Below are 24,432 nucleotides of genomic sequence, written 5' to 3'. Positions count from 1 at the left end.
TCAAATCGAAAAGGAGGTGCTCGCTATCATTTATGCTCTAAAAAAGTTCAGCGTTTTTTTATATAGTACTAAGTTTCACCTCATCACCAACCACAAGCCACTGGTCTCTCTGTTCAGCCCATCGGCATTGCTTCCGAATAAGGCAGCTCACCGCCTGCAACGTTGGGCCTTATACTTGTCTCGTTTTCACTATGAGATTCACTATCGCCCCACGGCCCAGCACGCAAACGCTGACGCATTGTTGCATTTGCCGATGGGCCCCGACCCGGTTTTCGATCAAGATGAACTACTCTGTTTCCACATTGATGAGGCAGGACGTCATGCGGTCGAGGGTTTTCCGCTTACAGGGTCACAGGTCGCGTCGGCTACTGCGCGGGACCCGGTCCTGCGTCAAGTAATCGGTTTTATTCAACGGGGTTGGCCGGACAGGACCGAGGGCCGGGCATCGGATCCCCTTCGCAACTACCATGCCTTGCGCCTTTGTCTGTCTGTTCGTGATGGTTGTTCTTCTGGCCACGGATGGCGCATCTCCACCGGTCATGGTGCCAGCCTCTCTTCGCAGAGATGTTCTCAAACTGTTGCATGAAGGCCATTGGGGGATTTCTCGGACTAAGTCCCTGGCCCGCAGGCACGTTTATTGGCCCGGTATTGATTCGGACATTGCTCACATGGTCGCTGCGTGTGGTCAGTGTTCTCAACAACTGGCTGCACCCCGTACAATGCCCTCTCCGTGACCTGACCCGGCGCAGCCATGAGAACGGGTGCACGCTGACTTTGCCGGCCCCTTCCTCGGCACTTATTGGCTGCTGTTGATTGACGCCTTCTCAAAGTTTCCATTTGTTGTTCGATGTCTGCCGCCCACCACTGCGGCAACGACGCTGGCTTTGTCCAAAATCTTTGCCCTAGAAAGTCTTCCATTGACGATCGTCACGGACAATGGCCCTCAGTTCTCTTCACAGGCCTTCCATGATTTTTGTACTGGACACGGGATTCATCATGTTACAGCACCGCCCTTCCATCCACAATCGAATGGGGAGGTCGAGCGCCTTGTCTGCGCTTTCAAAAGCCAGATGAAAAAATTCCTTAGTAATTTTTCCACAGATGACGCTCTGTTGCATTTTCTGAGTTCTTATCGCTTCACGCCTCTGGGTGATCGCAGCCCTGCTGAACTCTTGCATGGCCGCCAACCGTGCACTCTACTGCACCTGCTTTACCCTGTCAGGCCTTGTACTGTGTCACCTTGTGCGGGAAAATACTCGGTGGGCGCCAACATGTGGGCACGAGGGTATGGATCTTGCCCTAAATGGATTCCAGGGGTGGTCAAGGCTCTTCGCGGCCACCGGCTTTGTGAAATACGTATGGACGACGGCATGGTTGTTCGCCATTATGACCAGATGTGCCCACGAGTGGTGGCCACACCGGTGCCACCGCCCCTTCCTTCACCTCCACCAGCCCGAGAAGCCAGTCCTGTTGCTGCCGATCTCCCGTGTTGCTGCAGCCGACGTCGCTACCGCTTCCGAGTACGCTGGAACCGGCCCCAGTCGCGACGCCGCCTTTTCCGGGACCCATCTTGCTGGAGCACACCCCCAGGTCCATGACACTTATGGATGCTGCTCCGGAGTTTTCACCCATCATCTCGTCCAGGAGACACGTTCCACGCACGGGCTTCTGTCCTGGACATTTTCAACCGTACTCTCGTGTTTCTCCGTGGGATCTTCTCGGGGCCTCCCAAGAGGCCATGGATGTCTCCACGCTGTCCGTGTCTCCCAGGAAGTGAGTGTTTTTTTTTTTTTCTTCAAGGGGGGAAAAGTGTTGTGACAGTGCCACGACATTTAAGAGTGCCGCCACGTCAGTACATGCAAACGGCGATAGAGGCGCTCCGCAACTCGGCTGAGTGCGGGAGCGCCACCTAGCTATGAACGGCGCCGGCCGTATGTCACGGCATGGCAGTCGAATGACTGATACGGAATTGGTAGCATGTAACCAGCTATTGTTTCTACGTTTGTATATCCACGCAATTTATTAGTGATTAAAGGTTATAACAGATAGAGGTGCTGTGGGTAAGGTCCATGCTCTATGAGAAAGTGGACCATACCACTTGTCAGATCTATATATTTGATGCTCATTCATTCGTAGATGTTTGGGAAGAGTGTGTGTACTCTGCGGCCTTTGTCTGTTGTATTCCATTCAGTATGCCAAATGTCATTTTGCCATTAATTAAGTTGTTTCTTGTCCATTATTTGTTGGCCTGTAATTTTGTGTACTTTGTCCTGTGATCCCTTTTTCGTCCAGCATCCTGCAACTCTGAAACATATGGTAATGTCTATTGGGTACACCCAGGACAATGTATAATGCCTTTATAGATATTGTCCAAAATGCACCTGATATTCTAAAAAGGAGCTTCTCTGTCTGTATTGTACTGTTGTTTTGTGTGACAGAAATGGTGGGCCCATGCACTGGCTGCAAAGCTCAGAATGGAATCAAACAAGGCAATATGATAGGTTCGTATCATATGTAGTGGTAGACTAAACTGTGCAGCATTGAGTCTGGCTAGTTTATGCATCAATTTCGTCACTTTGTCAGTCATGAGTTTTGCATGTTCTTTGAATGAGAGTTCTCCATCAAAATATTCTGAGATATCTTGTCATAAATTTTTGTTTTATGGTGGTATAGTCAAGTCTGATTGTTGGATTTCTTTGTAATGCCCCCTTCAGCAGTATGCAGGCAGTTGTTTGACTGCTATTTGAAATTTGTTGTTGTTGTTGCACCAGTTATTTACTTTTTTCAGTATCTGTATTGCCATTGGTTCAGAAATTCTCTTGAGCTGGCCAATGTAATCACCATTATGTGGTCTGTGTACGCAATTACCCCTGTCATGCTGTTGTCCTCATCAAAAGTGTTTAAAAGAGGTTGTATAGCAGTGTCCCAGAATACAGAACTGCATGAAGACCCCTGTGGGCAGCCCTCTGTTATTCTTTTGATGATACTCTGATGGCCTGCACACCATTCTGCAACTCTATTTTTGCAGTAGTCTAGGAGACTGTAATATAACGATGTGGGTATCTGTGTTTCCAGAAGTCTTGCAAATAGTGCAGGCCACCAGGCGTTATCAAAGGCACTGGCTGTATCAATTAGGCTCACACTTCATATTTGCCTTGTGTTATTTGTATTGTCTGCAGTGCATTGTTAATGGCATCTTATATAGATTTCTATGGTATAAATGCAAACTGATGGGGACTAAAGCTGAAGGGCTGTCTGTGTGACTGACATCTGTCGCACAGCAGTCTCTTGTGGACCTTGACCAAGCTGTTTATCAAGCATATTGGTCTATATGTCTTCAGATTCATCATGTCTCTGTCCTCAGTTTTCTTGATGATTACTACATTTGCAGATTTACATGTTGTGTGTATCTTGCATTGTTGTAAGGCATCATTCAGTAATTCAGTCAGAAATGGTATGATCTGCTGTGTTGTATTCCTGAAAGTTCCTAGGTGAATTCCATTGGGGCCTGGGGCTTTTTTGTATTTGAGTTTGTTAACTGCCAGGGAAACCTCCAAAGGGACTGACTACTTGGTCAGTAGTTTAGTTCCGATTAGTTGGTGGAGATTGCCATATTGTTTTTGATCCTGAATTGGGTCATTGTCTGGGAGAAGGTTTTGTACAAGGTATCCTGCAGAACTTCTCCAGTATCAGGTAGTGGAGCCATCTTGTTGTCTCAGTGTGGATAGTAGAAATGGTGATTTGATTTTGTGAGTCTGCAGTTTGTATAGTTCTCTCTGCATATTATTTTCTAACTGACTCCACACATAGTTGTCCCAGTGGTCCTGTCTTGTCTTGTTAAGTTTGGTGTCTTTAGCATTGTGATGGATTTGAAGACTTATTTCCCATTCTTATGCTGTTTTTGATCTTTGATAGTAATTTTTGTCTCATGAGTCTTTCTGGAGTATTCTCAGCATTGTGGACCATGGCATTCCCTGCTTACATTTTTTGTTTGCTACTGCAGCTGATTGGGCTTTTTGTAGTATATTTGTCAATGTGTAAGCAATACTACCATGCACAGAATAGAGGGGTGAGTTATTGATCTCGTCACTCAGTCTGTCAGTTTGCCCTATGCAGCAGCAACCATGGGTGCTGTGTTGTATGTGTGTCCATGTTGGTAGTCGTTGATGTGTTTGTGACTATTACATTGTGATCACTACATGTGACTTTTTCTAGGACAATGTGTGTGACTGAGTTTTCATTTACAAAAATAATTTCAGTGTTAATGGTTCCATCTGCATATCCACAGAAGGTTGGTGGCTGTTCTGCTTTATTCAGTATGAGAAGTTTGCAGTAATTTATGGTGTTTAAAGTGTCCTGTCCTCTAGTGTCCATTCTGTCAGCATGCCAGAGGGCTGAGTGTGCATTGATATTGGTGTCTATCAGTAGGTGTCTGCCTCTCGTGAACTGTGTTATCTCCCATATTTTATTTGTGAGTGGTTCTATTTCAAATGAGTATTGAGCATACCTGGAAGAGATTATCTTCCCTGAGCAGTGTAATTTCTATTGTTACTTTGTGTTTGGTGTTCAGCTGAGTAATTTGTGCAACTGTTATCTGTATGTTTTTTTTCCCAGCACAATTGTTGCCTTTGCATGTGTGGAACCTGTTGTTACAGTGTATTGTCTCAGAGTGCCAGGTATTTTCCCATTGCGCACGTATGGTTCTCGTTGGCAAATTATATCAGCTGCTTTGTCCTCTGTTAGTTTAATTAGCTATGTTCCCACTAAGGTCTTTCTCATGTAGTTTAAGTGCATAAGTTTCATTTTGTTGGTGGATATTTTGAATAGGTATAGCTTTCATATCCTTCCTCTTTAGGGTCATAGTAAACATCCACGTGTGCCCTTAAAAAATCCTTATAAATTCATTTCCAGTCCATTCCTTCACCATTATTGAGCATATGCCTGTCCCAGGAGTTTGATTAAGATCTTGTGGTCTGTAAGGAGATTTGCCATTTGGAGTATCATTCTATCAATTTGTTTGGTAGCTGGGATACATGTTTTATCCCCTTCTTGATATTCCAAATGTATTACCGTTCTTAGGGATGTTTGTAAAATGTCTTTATTTTCTAGTCTGCTGAGAGATGGGTTACTTCAAAGTTCTTTGTATATTAATTCTCTGTTGTCTGTTGTACTTTGTTTGTGTCTTTATTACATGATGCTTCATTTCTCATCGTGTGTAATTGATAGAGGAAACAGAGAAGATACAAATAAGAGCAGCACATTTTGTTACAGGTTCATTTAGTAAGTGTGAAAGTATCACAGAGATGCTCCGCTAACTCTGTCGGCAGATGCTGCAAGAGAGGCTTTCCACATGATGGTGTGGCTTACTGTTAAAGCTCTGAGAGCATGCATTCCTGGAAGAGTCAACCAGTATATTACTTCCTCCTATGTATATGTCATAAAAAGACTGTGAAGATAAAATCAGAGAGATTCAAGCCCATACAGAGCCTTACCAGCAATCATTCTCACAGTGAAATGTTTGCGACTAAAACAGGAAAAGAGGCAAGTCACACTGGCACACGAAGCAGTCTGCTGCACACACAGTGAGGTGCCTTGCGGAGTATGGATGTAGGTGTATGATCAGTGGCCATCTATATTTATTTTTGTTAAAATGAAAGGATTGGTAACAACTAAAAGCCACAGCTGTGTGGCTATTCACACTCATTTTTATTGAAATGAAAGACTCATTGGCATCACACTGCTGCTAGGATTAGCTTGCTATACTCCAAAATAGTGTGAAAAAGACAGTATGTAGAAAAACGTAAAATAATATGACAATTAACGGCAGATTATTTTTCTGTTAAGTTGTTACTAATTTTGTTTCAGAGAGATGGTGTCATATATATTCACTGGCGCAGTATTTCAGATGGATATGTAAACAAGGTAAGTTTCAAAATGTTTGGACTTTGTAATCATAGCATTGCAAGAAAAGCAAAATAATCCTGAGTAAAATTGTCTTGGGGTCCCAGCTGTGTTAATTGGTTATATGGGCAGGAGCTTCTGGCTGAACTCTGGTCAGCTGTGTCATCACTGGTTTCTTCCTTATACAACCATGATACTGCACGTTATGTGATTGGTGTCAAACCTTGACTGTATAAGGCAGTGTGTTTGTATCATTGTCGTGGTAGAGTTGCTGTGGGTGGTGGAGTTCTTGTGGCAAATTTTTGCCGACAAGGACAGCTACTGTTTGATGACCCAAAGTCCACAGAGCAGTGCATTTTTGGGCCAGATGGTGGTGGCTGAAAGCATGCAAATACAAGTCTTTGTAAGTCATTTTCTGTATACACTGTGGCCAAGACTTTGAAATGGAATAAGACATTCGTACATTGCACAGTTGATTCCTGTTACTGGCTGTCAGCACCAGACGCCAAACAAAAGTGACTGACTGGTGAGTATTGAGAGGCCAATAGGGATATTGGGATGTCAAGGGAGAGAGTAAGAAGTGGAGTGGGTGATTGGAACTGGAATGAGAGGTCTTTGCAGAATCAGAATGCGATTTAATGTATTTTTCATAATTTGGTTTCATGTGTGGCTATTTGTTTTGTTTAGTGAAAGAAGTGTACTTGATGTACAACTAGCTTTTGAATCTTAAATGCTGTAACTATAATTACAGATGTGAAATCACAAAATTGGGCAATGAAATTTATTGCTATGACCATCAGGCAGCTTGTGATTGATGCTCCTAAAGAAAAATATGGTCTTTGTCAAATTAACCATGAAAATGTTCTTATGGCAATTTAATTATTTCAGAAACCTATTCATTTCTGATTAAATTTACTGAATAATGATGATAACTTGTGTTTTGTAATTGTTGAAATTTGGAAGTTATTAACCAGCAGTTTACTGTAAGTAACAAATAACTTATTTAACTTAGCTGTTCCCCAAAGAAATGGTAACTACAAAAGTAAAACATACATGAACAAAGGAAGATTATTGGCAGTTGTGAGGTGTTAATTATTCATTGTATTTGCATACATTATTGTGAGTAAATTTAGTGAAGTTTTGAACTTAATTTTTATTGAATTAATGTTATTTTCTGTATTTTTCTGTGTTATTACTTAGCAACTGTACAAATATTTGTTCATTTCGGATTGGCAGAAGTGTTTTTTTTGGTTTGGAGTATTGTGTAGTGTGACTGAATTCTTTTATCATCACTCACTTACCATTAAGTTGGGACCCCTCCTTAGGATTAGGAGTGTTGTAATTGTGAATCCATGACCTGAACCTGACATTGGAATAATGTAGTTGTGTCAGTACAGAGCAGAATGGTGACAATACAGAGAAATAAGTTAACTGTCAGGTGGAGGATAATTATTTAAGTGGTGATAATTGTGATGAATGGATAAAATACAAGACATGGAGAATATAAAAAAGTGGAGATTGTAATAAAAAGGATGTAGAGCATTCAGGAAAGGCAAAATTAAAAGAAAATCTGAAGATGAAGGCACAGGAGATTAAGAAGAAAGGTTAAGAATCAGGTATGTAGAGGGAAAGAAATATTAAAATAGAGAAGCAGTGAAACCCTGAAGACAAGTGGGTAAAGCTGAACCTAGAAGTGGGGAGCAATTTACAGAGGGAATAGTATTTATGATGCAATTGCTGCAGGAGGTGCTTCACAAGGAAATGCAACAGCTAGTGATCAGAAATGAAAGCATCATTAAGAAGACAGGCAGTAAAAAGATAGACAATGTTGGTAAGGAAATAGTGGAGAAAATAGATGAAGCTATGTTCACAGGATTTATTCACTAAAAATTTGAAAGAATAAATGAAAGAAGATGTTACAAACTTTAAGGAAGAGATTGGTAGAAATCTTTTAACTAAGGAAGGAAATACAAGAGGCAAAATAAATTAAAGAAGATGAAACTGGAATTAAGGCAAGCTTTCAAGAAATCCATGGGAATGTGGAGAAGGTAGAAGAACAACTGGGTAAATTAAAGGAATTGATTGGAGGAGCAAACTAGTGAATGTATGAAAAGGAAATTGATTGTTGAAAAGATGTAAGAGAAATTAGACAAGAAGAGAATGTCATAAAGTCAGGTTTAAGAATGTTTGTCAATGGGGTATCTCTGCAATGTGCAGTGGTGGTAGTAATATTTTAAATAAAATGAGTGTGTAGAGTTTATCAGAAAAGAGATTGGCAAGTGTATTGTAAGAGAAAATTAAAATTAAATTATGCTGGTGAAGATATACAGTGGAATTTTGAGCAGATTGGTCTTGAGGAGTATGATATTGGGGATCAAGAAACAAAGTGAAATTGGGAACAAAGTTTCAGAAGTTAAAAGTATTAATGAGGAACAAGAATATCATGAGGAAATATTGGTAAGTATTTTCTAAGAAACCTGGTACTGTTTCATTATACAGCCAAAAGGCAACTGGGGAGGAACTGTAGAGGATGTTAGATTGGAATATTATAGAAAGAGGCTGAGTCCCTGTAGTGATCCTATTGTCATTGTGCCAAAGAAGGATGGAAAAGTAACAAATATTGATTTGGGATTATCAGACCATAATGCTCTTGTCCTCAAAATTCCTTCAATGTCACTGCAAGAGAAAAAAGTGTACTTCATGTATCAAAGAAAATTTTCCACTGAAAACTGTGTAGAATTTTTAAATATCTTAACTAGTGAGTCTTGTGCAGAACTGCTGTCTCTAACAAATATGAATGATGCATATAACACTTTTTCTTCAATTTTCATGGGATATTTTGAAATGTGCTTTCCAAAGAAGCTGTAAATAATCATATCACATCACAATACAAGGCCAAGTTCTTGAATCACAGTTGGCATCAAAACTTGTTGTGGAATTCTAAAGAGACTAAATTCTAAATTGAAGACATCTACAGATCCACAGTTCATAGTATATGTTAACAATTACAAGAGGGTTTATCAAAAAGTAATTGCCATGGCAAAATTTATGAGTAATGGAAACTTAATAAGACTGTCTGATAACAATTCAAAAGCCATGTGGGGTATTATGAAGACTGAAACAGGAAAGAGATGTGAAGACAAGGATATCATTCTCAAAAACATAGAAAATGTCAGTATTAAAAAACAAGATTTGCCAAATTACATCAACAATTATTTCATAAATGCAACAACTTCATTAAGCTCAAAATTTACAAACCAAGAAAAACCTGAATTTACGAAAGATGTTTGTAGCATGAGGATAGATCAAATAGCTGAACATGAAGTGTTCAAAGTAATAAAAAGCTTGAAACCTAAAATGTCAGCAGGAATAGATGAGGTGCCTGTTTATATCATAACAATGGTAGCTGCACAAATTGCAAGGCCCTTGGCAAACACAGCCAATTTATCATTTAGTGAAGGAGTGTTTCCAGAAAGCATGAAAATGTCAAAAGTGAAGCCATTATTCAACAATGGCGACAAGTGTAAGGTAGAAAACTATTGGCCAATATCCCTCCTTCCATCATTTTCCAAAATAATAGAAAAATTAATGAGGCACAGAATCAACAAATATCTAAATGACTGTAAGTTGCTAAACAGAAATCAATATGGCTTCCAGGAAGCTAAAAATACAGAAACAGCACTAATGTGCTACACTGAACAAATAATCAAAAATCTAGAAAAAGACAACAGCATAATAGCAATAAATTTAGATCCCTCCAAAGCATTTGACATTCTTATAGAAAAACTGAAAGTATTAGATATTCATGGGACAGGGAAAAAGTGGTATTGTGGGGGGGGGGGGGGGGGGGGGGAGTGGAAATAGGAGTGCCGCAAGGCAGTATTCTAGGTGCCTTACTGTTCCTTGTCTTCGTAAATGACTTTCACATCTCAGATGGAGCAGCAAAGGCCATACTATTTGCAGATGACACTTGTGTGACTATAGGTGCACCAAAGTAAATGCTGCAAACAACTACTGATCAAGTAATAAAGAATGTCCACACTTGGTTCAGTGCAAACTGTTTGACATTAAATGCAAATGAAAAAAATTATATGTAGTTTGGGAAAATATGTCAAAATGTAAATCTTGATAGATAGACAGAGTGGCATCAACAAAATTGCTGGAATTCATGTAGACGAAAATTTTAATTTTAATGATCATGTAATGAAACTTGTGCAGAAACTTAACTCAGCTTATTTTGCTCTTAGAATTATTGCAAATGTTTTTATTGCAGAGGGCACCAGGACGGCATATTTTGGCTATTTTCAGTCTCTTGCAACATATGGAATAATATTTTGAGGTTCCACCACTTGCCGTCTAAAACAAATCTTTCTGTTACAGAAAAGGGCTATCCGAATAATAACACACAGTCATCCACAGACACAATGCAAACCCTTATTCAACAAGCTTAAAGTACTAACAATACCTTTCTGATATATATAAAAATGTGTTTTATATGTTATGGCCCACCTTGCAGATTTTCAGACAAATGCCGACTTGCATAACTACAATACTCGAAATAGCACAGCACTCCATACTCAGCGAACAAAAAGAACACACACACAAAGGCATGTGATCCATATTGGTACAACTCTACAACATACTGCCAGCCAACATCAGAAAGTTAGAGTGTGAAAACAGATTTAAAGTAGAATTTAAAGAATTTCTACTTGAACAGTGTTTTTACTCAGTAAATGACTATTTAGGCCAATAAATAATTCTTAAATGTTTATATTAAGGCAAAACTGAAAACACTGCCTTTCATCCCCTAAAGTTTCTGTTAATTTTTTTAATCTGATGGACAGCTGTTGAGTGTGGTAAAATCTTTACTGAATTATTGTAGTGAATACAAGGGCTTCCTGTTTAGGGAAGACAAAAGTAAAGCCTTAGGGCAAACAGACTATGCAGTTACAATACTGTTAATATACATGTATAAAAAGTTGTATTGCTGTGTCTTGTATGACCAAGTATTATTCTTCATACATTTTTTCATACATTTGTGTGTGTATTATTCTTTGTACTACTTAATATAAAATTTAGTATGTTCCTTTTGCACAGATTGTTTTCAATAAATTTATATGTACTTTTGGACAACATCCATACAATATTTATTGTCTATGGATGGATAAATAAATAAAATAAAATAAATAAAAAATGTTGGGTTGGTATTAGATGCCAGGAGACTTAACCAGATTGTTCAACTGAAAGCTAATCACCCTGAAAACAGGCATAAGATTTTGCAGACTTAACTTGTGGATATTGGCAAGCTTCCTTGCAAAAGAAGGCAGGAAATAGACATCATTTATCTAGAACAGAAATTGTTACCAGTACAAGATGGTTCCATTTGGATTAAATATAACAGTATCAGTATTTATCAAGGCAATGGAAGGAGTGGAGGGAAAGGAATTAAAGGCAAAGATTGTTACTTATTTGGATGAGCTGTTATTACTACTAAAACTTGGGAGGATCATTGTCATATTCTATGTGAACTGTTTCAAGCCTTAGTAAAAGGAGGAATGACTTTGAAATTATCAAACGCTGGATTTCTTAACAAGAAAAATGTCTAGAACATACAGTGCCTGGTACTACAATTTGAGGTGATCCTGTGAAAATAAGAGCAGTTAAGTTTCCAAAACCAAACAACCAGAAAGAAACCTAAATCATTCATTTGATTATGTGAGTTTTATAGGAAATTAAAACCTGAACAAGTGTTAAGTAACCAAAACCTGCAGGCACTGTTAAAGAGAAATATTTCATGCAAATGGACAAATGAATGTCAAGAAGCTTTTAAGAGGGTCAAAGGATCATTTGAGGAAAACAGAATGTTATTCCATTTGGATGTAAACAAACATTCCTATATTTCCACTGACAGTAGTTTTTATGGGATCACATCACAACTTTTCCAGCTGATTAAAGACAGCAACTTGGAGAAGGAAACTGTAAGTATTGTATGAAGTCCTCAAAAATTCTAATATTTTTTTACTTGGTCACAAAACTGTTATAGACCATAAATTGTTAACTTGCTTGATGAATTGAATATTGAATCTTGGATAGTTAAGAAGATGGTCATTATTTAGTCTGCAGTTCAGTATAGAAATCTGCCACATAAATGGATCAGAAAATGCAATATCATATGCTCTACTTCAGATTACCTTTAGGTTTCGAAGAAAGGAGAAAGGAAGCTGAAGTACATGCACATCCAAGGATTTATTTTTGAAGAGAGTTAAATATGAAAAGGAATTTCCAAACATTTATGAAGATTTCAAAATGAAGATGAATTCTTAAGATCATTTAAAGTGTATTTAGGAAAGCCAGATTATGAGAAAACAGAAAAGTTCTACACAATGGATCAGTGCACTATGGAGGAGATGGCAAAACCATCTTGAGGGGGACAGTGACTGTGATGGTGATGGCAGCCACATTTTCAGGATCTGCACATCCCAAGGGAAAGAAGAAGCATCTCCTAAACAGAACAAGGTGGAAAATCCAAGAATGGGTGCTGGCAGCAGCAGTGACTGGAACCTGAAACAAAGCTGAAGGTTGGTGACATGAAGATGGCTGGAAAGAAAGAGAGACCTGCTCAGCCATAATTTCTGATGAGTGAACCTGGCAAACAAGAACCATACAAGTTCATTGTCAAGAAAGGGCACTCTAGCGTTTTCCTGACAACTGGAGACTGTGTGGTACTGGTGTGCAAGACACACATCTCTCGCAGTTGAGTTACGTATTGTGCGCAGCTGATCTTCTTCTCAGGGCAGATGATTTCATCGAATTTACCCCAAAATTCTTGAAGCTCTACATATCCCTCCCCTTATCTCGAACACGTGATATTTTTCACATATTCATTCTATACATTAATATTACATAAGATGGTAATTCTTTATCTTTTAACAGTACCATGCATATTTTACCACAATTACAAACTCTGAACCCTCCAATCCATGTAGAGAGTTAGCTCTGTTTTCTATTCCTCTTCCAATCATAAATTACAGATGTATATGATTGATGAATACTCTGCCATTTCGTTCTTACTTCCCGTAATACTTATTCATTACATACTTTAATCTAGAGGAACTCTGGGTAGAATACAAGTGTTCCCTTCTTGGATATTTGTAAACCTGACAAGGCTAGTGAAATAGAGAATTCAAATTTACCAGAATAATCTCTATATACGTGTGACTTCTGTCATGATACTGCCCTTTTTTCCCTTTAGGAACAGCACCTATATCTTACATGGCATGATCCTAGGAGTACCCTTTATCCTTCAGTTTGATAGGTATGCCACTTTTAACTTCCTAATCTAAGGCACAGTTCGATCCCTTTTGTGGTGCCCCTGTCTGCACAGCATAGGTCAGCTTCTCTTGGACCTGCCTATCTGCCCTTTATCACATCCAATAAATGTTGAGTGCGCCCTCCATATCCTTCTTGAGTAGGCCTCCTGGTTCATTACCCTAGCATACATCTTTATGTATACTATTCTTAAATACCCTCTGGTCAAATTACCAATCTACTTTACACCCATATTCCACTTTCTAATACATCATCTTACATCCTAGAGTCCTCTTTCACTCCTCACTTTTACTATATAAATAGAGATCATGCACAAACCTAGTAGATGCTATGTCTACCTGTATTTACCAACTTTCCTCCAAGGACTAGCATGGCACATGTAAATGTATTTTAGAGCTACAAAAATAATGATGTATAATCATCACATATCAACAATGAAATATGTGCATTGATTCAGATCTACATATATCTATATTCCCTTACATCTCTTGGTGGTTCTGCCATCGCTTTTAGGTTTCTAATTCATAATTTTCATGTTTGCATCTAAGTATAATTTTGTGTGTATGTGAATGTGTTTTCATGCAGCCTGATTCTTTGATCTACTTATTTGAAATAAGTTGAAGGTCATAGGAAACCACAGAAAGTAAGGACTTCAGCAATAGAAGTGTATGCGTATTGAAAGAGGGAAAGATAGACCTGTACACAGATGAGAAGTAAGAAAGAACAAAGTAGAAATGGTTGCTCAGATTGAAGAAGTGAAAGAAGATAGCCCCAAAGACAGGAAACCCTTCCCACCCCCCCTTCCCCAGGATCCACACTTTGCCGGTACTTCAGTGAGAAGTCAGAGGAGGTATGATGTTAAACATCTCCATCTCCTGCAGAATGGACATTCTCACTTTCACCTTTGAAGTACCTGAAGAAAGATCTTAGCAACTCCTATGGAATGGCAAATGGTGAAGAATCAGTCAGACTTGTCTGTAAGGTTTTTTTTTTTTTTTTTTTTTTTTTTTTTTTTTTTTTTTTTTTTTTTTTTTTTTTTTTTTTTTTTTTTTTGTGTGTGTGTGTGTGTGTGTGTGTGTGTGTGTGTGTGTGTGTTTTTTTTGTGTGTGTGTTTCAAAATCGACACAAATCCTCACCAATCATATGATATCTCACCAAAAGGTGTAAAATACTCCATAGAAATAGAAAATTATACACTATAATCAAATAATTATTTTACCAGTTTGTCACTTCACATTATATCTTATACACACGTGAAATACCCTGTTCACTTTATGTTATCTAGGTATCATTCTTCTTAAACAGTACCATCATATTATATCTTCTTGTAGAAGGTTATTCTGTTAGTTTCTCGTCGTGCTTAGAGGTCACTGTTTACTGTGACTCCTTAAATTAGTCATAACCAAGCAGTCATAATCGGTCACTTGAATACTGATATGATAGGAGAGTTTAAGACATTATAAATAGATTACAGGATAGTCAAAGATTTTAACGGAATTTGGTGTAGGAAAACTAATGTGGAAGTAACACCGAACACAACTCGGGATCCGACTGTTATTACTCCACCCTTTAACACAGAATGTGAGGAAGACATGTGACTCCACCCGGATCCCATGGATCTGTGCTTAGCTTCACTTGAGCAGGTGCAAACCAGTACTTCTCCTTAAATTTTATGTGAAAATCTCCCCACAACAAAACAATTACCACTTTACTAGGAAACACAATAGGTAGTAAATTTAATCTGTGTTCTAACCTGTTCTGGATAAGTTGGAATTCTTCTCATGAGTCGTTCATAACCTTGTTAGTATCATTAGGTTTGGAAAAAACAAGTCATGATGTTTCTGGAGATTATACTTTTGGTAATTTCTCTATCTATTATTAGCTCTCCCTGACTGTTTATACTTAAGGTATCTGAGAAAGCTAGTTTCTCTTTAACATTTTGTTCTAAGTCATCTACACTAGTGTTGACCCCTGCAATTTGTGACTGCACAAAAGGAATTAGCTTATCTTGTTTCTCAATATTCTCCTTCAGTGTGTGTAATCTCCGATTTACAAAATCAAAGGTAACATTGCATATGCTTTGAAATGATCCTAATTTTTCAACAAGTCCCATTTCTACACTACTACATTTATCCTGAATGTCAAATTCTAATTTTTTAGTTAACTTTTGAATTTGCTCACCCTATTTTTGGTTAAATTCAGAAAGTAGTTGATTAACAAAAGTATTCAAAGAACTAGCGAGTTCACTCTTTAAATCCCACTTCAGATTTTCTACCTTATTATTTAAAAGAGTCAAATTCAGTCTTTAATAAAACAATATTTGCTGCTTGTCTATTCAGGGTCTCACTTTGATTACTTAAAATTTCACTCTGAGCATCTAATTTACTATTTAATTGGATATTCACCGAATCTAACTTAAGGCTTAAATCCACACTCAGTTCATCTCTCAATGAAGCATTTTTGTCACTTAGTTCTTGTCTCTGTACATCTAACTTAGTATTTAACTGAGTATTCACTGAGACTAACTTCAGGCTTAGTCCCTTAATTAAATTTGCTACTTCAGTCCAATCTGGCATGACCTTAGTCACTGTCATTGCCGTGGTTGGTTCTACAGTTTCTGTAGGTTGTTGTTCCTTCTCCATAGTCCTAGCCTTTCCGCAGTCTTGTGATCATTAAAAAAATCGCCTCTGCAAATAATGACCACCCTAGTTTACATTCAAATAGTTATCATCTTGAGCTCAGCCAGCATAGGATTGTAAGCTGCGTCAGTGAGATGTAGAAATGGCACCGGTGAACTGCACAGGCGCCGACAGCGTCAAATGCTGGTCGCGGCATCGGTGTCAATGTTGGCGGACATGAAGTTGGCAACTCAAACAGCCACCAGCAACGATGGCGTGTTACTGCGACTGCGTCAGCGTCAACTCGTTACTGCATCGGCATCGGCTGGTTACTGCGTCAGCGTTGGCTGGTTCCTGTGTCAGCGACAGCTGGTTACTGTGTGTGTGAGGATTGTTTCCTCCCCACACCAAATCTTCTTGATCAAATCTTGTGTACCAACTTCTTCGTCTTGTTATCATGGGTTGCTATGGCAACTCTCTATTTTTTCTTATCTCAATTTTCTCCAAAAAAAATTCCCACTTTCTTCAGGTCCTGTCACTTGGGTCACCGCATTCTAGCACTTTCCTGATGGCTGGAGAGTGTGTGGTACTGGTGTGCAAGACTCACACATCTTTCATGGTTGACTTATGTACTGTGCGCAGCTGATACTCTTCTCAGGGTAGATGGCTGCGTCGATCTCCACAATGCTTCTTCTCCGAAGATTTTGTACTGGATTGGGGAATTATACTGAACTACTTCTCTACTTTGGAAATGATCTCTTACTCTCTGGATAATTTCATATCAACTTGGTTGTATTTTCTTCTTCACAATACAACAAACACATAAGTTTCACATGCATTTCCAATTCTCACAAATCAACCCTGTCAGAAAAACATTAGTATTTAAAATATAACATTACATTCTCTTTAGGTTTTAATAATTCCTGTTAAAACATTTCTTGCTCCTAGCAAGTCAAACAACAGAGTCTATATGAGTCTCTAGATAAAACATGTCTCATTTGTTCCCAATAGTCACTGCTATTTCACTGACAAAGAGTGTCCCGTGGTTACTCCTTGGACCAGACATACGGCTTCCGAGGCATATGAGGTCACCACTTGTCAGGGCTGCTCATCTGATGCAGCTTGTGGCTTCTCATGACAGCTGTCCCTCCTGCACACACAGATATGTGTGGCACAGTAAAACGGCTCTCTCACCCTTGTCATTAAAATATCGGGTGTTCGAGATGGTAGTGAGCCAAGTGTTACCCTGAAATTCTCAAAGCACTACAGCACTGTGATGTGACATTGTGTGGCCAGGCCAGTGGTGGAACTCCAAGATCAGAGAACAGAAGTGCTGGGGAAATACAACTGAAATCCAGTGGAAGGTGCCTCCAAAAAGAAGAGGTAAAGTACTCTGCAGGCAGTTAAAGGCCTCGGAGGTCACAGAAGACAACTATGGCCGAAGATATCCAGTGGCAGTGACCAGGACAGTGCTGTGCAATGCAGGATTGAGGAGAAGGCATGATGCATACTGTAAAGTTACCTATTAGAAAAGAATGCAATTGCATTAGGCGAGTGTGGCTCACAATCGGAATGGAAGATGGCTGGGAGAGGAAGCAGGTCACCAAGAATGTGGGTTGAAAATTGGCAACAGACAGAAAGGGGGTGTAATGCAGGGCATATGGTGTGGAGGTGACAAGCTGTGCTCAGCAGAATAGGAAGAGCACAGAAAGACACCACCATCAGATACAGAGGAAGAGTTCACAAAGGGGACAAGGGTCGAGGGCAAAGGAAACACAGCAGAGGGTCCAAAGGAGGAGGGTATCAGGTGGGCTGGTGGTGTGAGGGTTGGCGGCATGAGGGCCAGTGGTGTGAGGGCCGGCAGTCAGGGCACCAGTGCCACTGGAACCTGTGGAGCTATTGTAACCTGAAGAGGTGCTCAGTCGGGTGGAGACACTGCCAATAAGGAGGCAGTGTAGGAGTTTGAGCAGCTGGAGGAGGCCAGAATCAATAGGAAATTCAGAGGCCTGGAGGAAGCGTGTCAGCTATGTGAGGCCATGAATCCAAGATGTCATCAGACTCTGCAGGAGCCAGAGCCCAGGCTGCATCATCTATGCCTGGGCTGTGGCAATGTTGGGATGGGTGAGTTGCTGGAAAAGAAGCTCAAAGGTACACTGTAATGGCTATACCTGATGCAGAAACTGTGGTGGTATTCCTGCAGTTGAAGTGGAACTGCTGCCACACACTGAAAAAATTGAGTAACAATGTGGAGAAACTGTTGTATATTCTGGACCCATAACTGCACTTGCTTAGTCAGTGGCAGTTCAGGTGCCAGATCAGCTAAATCAAATGAGCAAATAATACCAGTTAAATTGACTGATGGGTTTCCTCTTGTACACAAACTTATTCGTGAGTTACAACACTCCATGTGTGAACATAAAAGCAGGATTATTCCAAAAACTTCGACACACTACAAATGCACCAGCCTGTAAGTCTGCAGTGAGATCAGATGAGTACTGCCTTGTCATTTAAGCAGTAACCTACTTCTTTTTGTAAGTAATAGTCAAATGACCCTGACAGCAGTCACATCACAGTCTCATGAAATGAAGTCCAAAAGTTCAATTACAAAAACTTTTACAAGGAAATGTGGCCATGACTACCAACAGACTGTCTGTCCACATGAATGGCCACCAAAGAAACTGTGGCCAAGAAACAACTGGATCACCCTGTTGCTGAGCACACCACCCAACACAACATTCTTCATTTCAATGACTGCTTCATGGCCTGTGCTGTATGGATTCTTTGTACCAACACCAGCTTTTCTAAACTATGCAGATGGGAACTCTCCCTGCAGCACAGAAAGACACCACTATCAGCCTTCGTTAGTCATTGTCCTCACCCATCCAGCCCCTTCCCTGCTCCCATTCCTGCACTACATAGCTCTCTATTCCACCAACACACCCAGTCTTTTACTTCTCTCCTTCTCCACTACCCCTCTCCCCCTCCCACCTCTCCCATGGCCTCCATCTAACTTCCCGACTGCACCTAGCTACCCTACCCTCTCTCTACCTTGTCTCTGCATGCTCCTCAGCTGCCCTTTACCATCCCCCACCTCTGCCCCAGCCTCCTCCTTACCCCCACCCAGTTCCTCTCCCATCATGCACTGATGCTGCTGCTGTTCGCAGTGTAGCTTCAGCTGCCAGAGACTGCAATAATGTGTGTTGTGTGTGTGTGTGTGTGAGAGAGAGAGGGAGAGAGAGACAGAGAGAGAGAGAGAGAGAGAGAGAGAGAGAGAGAGAGAGAGAGAGAGAGAGAGAGAGATCTATTTTTGACAAAGCTTACTTCATGACAGCCTTTTTGTTGTGCCAATCTACGACTCTGCATCTCCCCTATATGGTGAGTGGCAACTATCCTTTTCAAAATATTGTTACATTCCATCCGTGATTTTCCATTGTTTGATTTACAAGAATATAATAGCACCACATTCAATCAACCTTTGCTTTTATTCCTACCATATGTCTGATGCTTCTGACACAGTTGGAGGAGGCATTTTCAAGTAATGTCCAAGTCCTGCAATGTCTTGACTGAAAATCAATGCATAGTGTATCTGCCCTCATAAACACACAATCACAACATCAACTAATTCTGAACTATCAGCTGCTACCACTGACTAAATTTCTCACTTGAATGTTGGTTTGACATCGACATTTACACCTTGAAAAACACAATAGGAATAGCGAGCCCAAACACAAGTGAAGCTTTGTCTACGCAGCCCACAAAATGCAACACATGTACACATCTAGTCAGACCTACATTGGCATGAACCGTTCTCAACATTTATAGCAAGAGCAAAAGAAGTGGTTTGGGTGCAAATAACAGTGCAAGCATCTAACTGTTCAAAGCCCCAAAACATTGAAGATAAAATGAAAGAACTTGCCCCATCACTAGACAGAAACAAGGCAAAATAAGCAAATAATATAACATGTGATCACTGAACATGATAGAGCAAATATAGTGCACACACAAATGAGAAGTTGGCCCATCAACTGAAGAGCAAGCAGTACATAGTATATAATTCACACAAAGCACTGTCTCCCACAGAAAAAAGCATGAACAAAGAACGTGAAAACATGAGATGTGCAATGACCACTGGCCACTCAGAAATAACATTTAGGAGACCAATTTACCAACATGACCCTGAATGTAAGGAAGGTACTCACAAATGTCAGGTAAGCCAAAATGAACAGCAACAACAATTGGTCTATGTTTGAATGTAGGGCAGTACCATGAAAAGTACAGTGTGGCACGCACATGAACACTGAGAGGAAGGCTACCCAGTTGAGCACAAAGACACTGGGAATGAAGTCCTGGAACTGAAGTCACTTTCGTAGAAAAGTTTACTCTCATTGAACCTTTATGTCACTATTATGGGTGATAAACACTACTAATGAATAGATGTGCCCAGGTAGCCAAAGGACAGTAGAATTTTATTTATGTAGTACCTTTAAGCTAGTTCAACAGAAAGCAAGTTCAGAATTCATATAACTAAAAAATTCCCCTGATCTGATATGAGGTTGACACCAAACACAATGACAGTTACTTGAATGGATGAGCTGCCTTGTTATGCTAATGTAATCATTAAATTAAGTACACTGTCTGTCCTAATAGGATATCACTGATGTAGGCAAAGCCCATGTTGATGCACTCCTGATGACTCAGTGGTTTGGACATGATGCAAAGTTGTAGGCTCCAACTGTTGTAAGCCCAGAGGGCTGTAACTGTGTACACCCATTGTTGACTCACTGGAGAGTAGTTGAGTGGCCTCCTATAAAGCTGTACAGTGGAGCACCCACCATGTACAAAGTGGCTGCTGCATGCTTGATGTGCTATAGTTAAATTGCAGGCACCTTGGAAGGGCAGCAGCCTGTGGTTCGCCACTGTGTGGATGGCAGCTGGATTGTAGGTGTTGTGATAGTTGCCTACTTTAGTTCTTAGCTGATTGTCCTCGGTGTCGACTTACTGCGTTGCTACATTGGCTGAAAGATGGGGTGTGGAAGTACAACACTGACTACTTTAAATGATGTAGCCGACAGGCGTACATCTGTGTTTCACAGTACTTTACCTTCACTGTTCACAACCCCCCAATAATACACAGTTATATGGCCAGTGTATTATTGTTTAACTTTCGATAAGCCTCATTATAGGCGAACCTCCACATACTGCTACAATAGTTTACTATCTAACATCTAAGAGCAGTAAAAACCTAACCACAAAGTTCATAGTTCTTTCAGAATAATCAGGTATGTTCGGAGCAGACACTGACAATCTTTTAACACATGGGCTAATTGTGTAACACTTATTTCACAGTTAAGTTGAAGCATTGTTGTTGTTCTAACCGACACAGGTTTCTCGTCTGAAACTCAGCCATGGACTGACTGTCTTGGGACCAAAAATCTGGTCCTTATATATCTTCACAATTATAGATACTGAAACTACACATTGTTTGAAGTTAAATTTACAGAAATTACAATTAAAACTTAACTCATTGAATTAACTGACTATATCGAAAAATTGGTTCTTTTTAACAGTTTCTTCTACTACAAGGTTTAGTCCGAATTATTTGTTTAAATCATGGAATTAACAATCATAAGTATGCAAACAATACTTTTGACAAAACTGTTAATTACTTTGAAATTAATTAAGAACCAGCTTTGCTAACATGTTTTCGAATAGAGCCAAATAGATCCTTTAAGAGTACTACTAGTTGTTCATCCAAATGTTTACAATTAGTACAGAATTTATATTTGTTTATAAGTCAACGATAGAATTTAAATTACAAAGCAGTTACTGATTTCACCCTATAATGAAAGTATTAACTAGGTATAGTCGAAATAAATTAGAAAATCAATTACATACTTAAAACTAAGCACAAAATGATATCTGTTGTTATATTCTTTAAAACTGAGGGCCAACCTTTCTCTTTTATGAAAATGCAGATTATACTCATGTACCAGTATGTTCATGGTAATTAACAAAAATTAAAAAATTAATTTTAAGGAGGCAGATGGCAAAACAAGAGGGGAATTACTATTTTATTAGTTGATTTGTTTTCACCACGTAACGCCCGCAGTTTACGTCCTTCTTCATAGCTGAGCGATGTATCACTTTTCGTTCTGACCCCACAACTCTTCCTTTCCTATATCTTTACTACTTTTTATCGATATAAATGATGAACTATTGGTTTTGCCATTTAACAACTTTTTAATAACTATGGAAGTATTACAGGCATCGGGTCTCACCTAATGTGTCACCCGCCTATACGTTTTACATGAACCTTTCAAGACTCGATCGATCTGTTTGCAAAGAGAAAGCAGAATATCTCTTCCTTTGACGTTGTCCAACAATGACCTAGGAAGCTCGACGCCCTCACGGCCCAGGCTCTTCCATGGCTCATGGTAGTTTGCAGCATTCATTTTATTCCTTGCCCCCTTGCCGCTACATCGAACTTTCGTGGTGATCGTTGGGCCATGTCTTCCACATTATCTGCAACATAAATAAACTTTCTTCCTACAGTATTTCTGAAAACCCAAAAACAAACTTAAAGAACATAGTAATAATAACTGTTCTTACAATTATTCGTGTAAGTCTTGGTTGATTTAATGAGGGGTGGGACAGGCCTAAGCCTTGTGACACCACAGAGAGAGAGAGAGAGAGAGAGAGAGAGAGAGAGAGAGAGAGAGAGAGAGAGAGAGAGTGTGTGTGTGTGTTTGTTGGTGTTATTTATTGCCTGTTGATGAATCATTGCACTTACTATTTGGTGAGTTCTTACTTTTATTCCTAAATTATTTATGTTCTGCCAGAACTTTCCATTACCATACCTACATCCATGTTGATACTTATTTTCACTACAGCCACTGTTTGTTCCTAATCTATGAAATTTTTATGCTCCTACACATGCAAGTCACAGCTGTGATATGATAGTTGAGAGATCCTGTTGCATTCAGAGTAGAGTATGGAATGCCATCTTTTGCTCAAGTACACTGTAAATCTGCTGATCAGTGCCAAGCTGTCATCCCTCACATTGGAACTGCCTGTAGTATAGTTCAGATTTTCCATTTTCTCTGCTCTGTTACAGCTCTGCTTTTATAACTTCAGTACCGATATTAACTGTAATGTTTTTCAGTTAATGTGCACTGTTCACACACACAAAGGTGCTTAGGTTCTTGTTCATATCAGATGAGTTCCCAGCCTGATGCACCACTTGAAACATGTCCATTTGGCACACAAAAATAAGCCAGTTTTGTTTATTTGTTTATGCTGATGTATTTTTAAATGAAACCCACTGCACATACATTGAAAAAGCACTTCCTAATGCCGATGTAACATTCTTTTAGCACCAAACAAAACAGATTTAACAAATGTTCTGTGTGAACTTTCAACTACTGTCATGAGTTATCAGCTGAATCATAGCACCACCTGAAGGAGTGTGGCAAGCAGTAAAACATACTATGACGGGCAACCTGATGGCTACTAACCTGATGTGTTTCAATATGTCATATGCATCAATATGTCATCTGTATTTGGATGACAATATACTTAAAAATAATGTTAGTGAAGTGTTCATTCACTATATTTACTTCCACAAGATGTTTAAATGGTCTTTCTGCCTTTTGCAGGTTATAAGTCTTCTTGTTGATGCTGGTGCTGATCTTTCAATAAAGGATGTGCTTGGAAGGACTGCACTTCACAGAACACTGGCAAATATGGACAATTTTAGATTCTTGTGGGACAAATGTCCAGAATTCACACACTCAGTTGATAAGAAGGGACAGACACCAGTACACAGAGGACTCTTAACCTTTCGCTATCATTATGACATGAGGTATGTGGTACAAGAGTTGCTGGCAGCAGGTGCAGATTACAAATCATGTGATGAAGATGGGAAGACAGCTTTGAGTTTGGCAGCAGAGCAACACTGTTATCATGTAAGCATTTGTTTTCTTCCAGCTTCATCAATACCCATGTACATTTTTTAAATAACTGTATGCTGAAAATGTTTGCAAATACACTACTGGCCATTAAAATTGCTACACCAAGAAGAAATGCAGATGATAAACGGGTATTCATTGGACAGATATATTATACTGGAACTGACATGTGATTACATTTTCACGCAATTTGGGTGCACATATCCTGAGAAATCAGTACCCAGAATAACTGCCTCTGGCCGTAATAACGGCCTTGATATGCCTGGGCATTGAGTCAAACAGAGCTTGGGTGGCGTGTACAGGTACAGCTGCCCATGCAGCTTCAACACGATATCACAGTTTATCAAGAGTAGTGACTGGCGTATTGTGACGAATCAGTTGCTCGACCACCATTGACCAGACGTTTTCAATTGGTGAGAGATCTGGAGAATGTGCTGACCAGGGCAGCAGTCGAACATTTTCTGTATCCAGAAAGGCCCATACAGGATCTGCAACATGCGGTCGTGCATTATCCTACTGAAATGTAGAGTTTCGCAGGGATCGAATGAAGGGTAGAGCCACAGCTCGTAATACATCTGAAATGTAATGTCCACTGTTCAATGCGAACAAGAGGTGAC

General features: G+C 39.7%; 1 protein-coding gene across 1 annotated transcript in view; it reads left to right on the top strand.

The window, feature by feature from the left end:
* Window positions 1-24,432, top strand: part of LOC124781976 (serine/threonine-protein phosphatase 6 regulatory ankyrin repeat subunit C-like) — a 383,424-nt gene that overhangs the window by 110,419 nt on the left and 248,573 nt on the right. The window contains exons 5-6 of the mRNA XM_047253904.1: window positions 5,866-5,922; window positions 23,504-23,812. Of these exons, the coding sequence (XP_047109860.1) occupies window positions 5,866-5,922; window positions 23,504-23,812 (366 nt within the window). The remainder of the gene's footprint in view (window positions 1-5,865; window positions 5,923-23,503; window positions 23,813-24,432) is intronic.

This window comes from Schistocerca piceifrons, chromosome 1 (assembly GCF_021461385.2).
Source record: "Schistocerca piceifrons isolate TAMUIC-IGC-003096 chromosome 1, iqSchPice1.1, whole genome shotgun sequence".
NCBI lineage: Eukaryota > Metazoa > Arthropoda > Insecta > Orthoptera > Acrididae > Schistocerca > Schistocerca piceifrons.
Note: the sequence above shows the minus strand (reverse complement) of the source record. Positions and strands in the feature narration are given on the sequence as shown.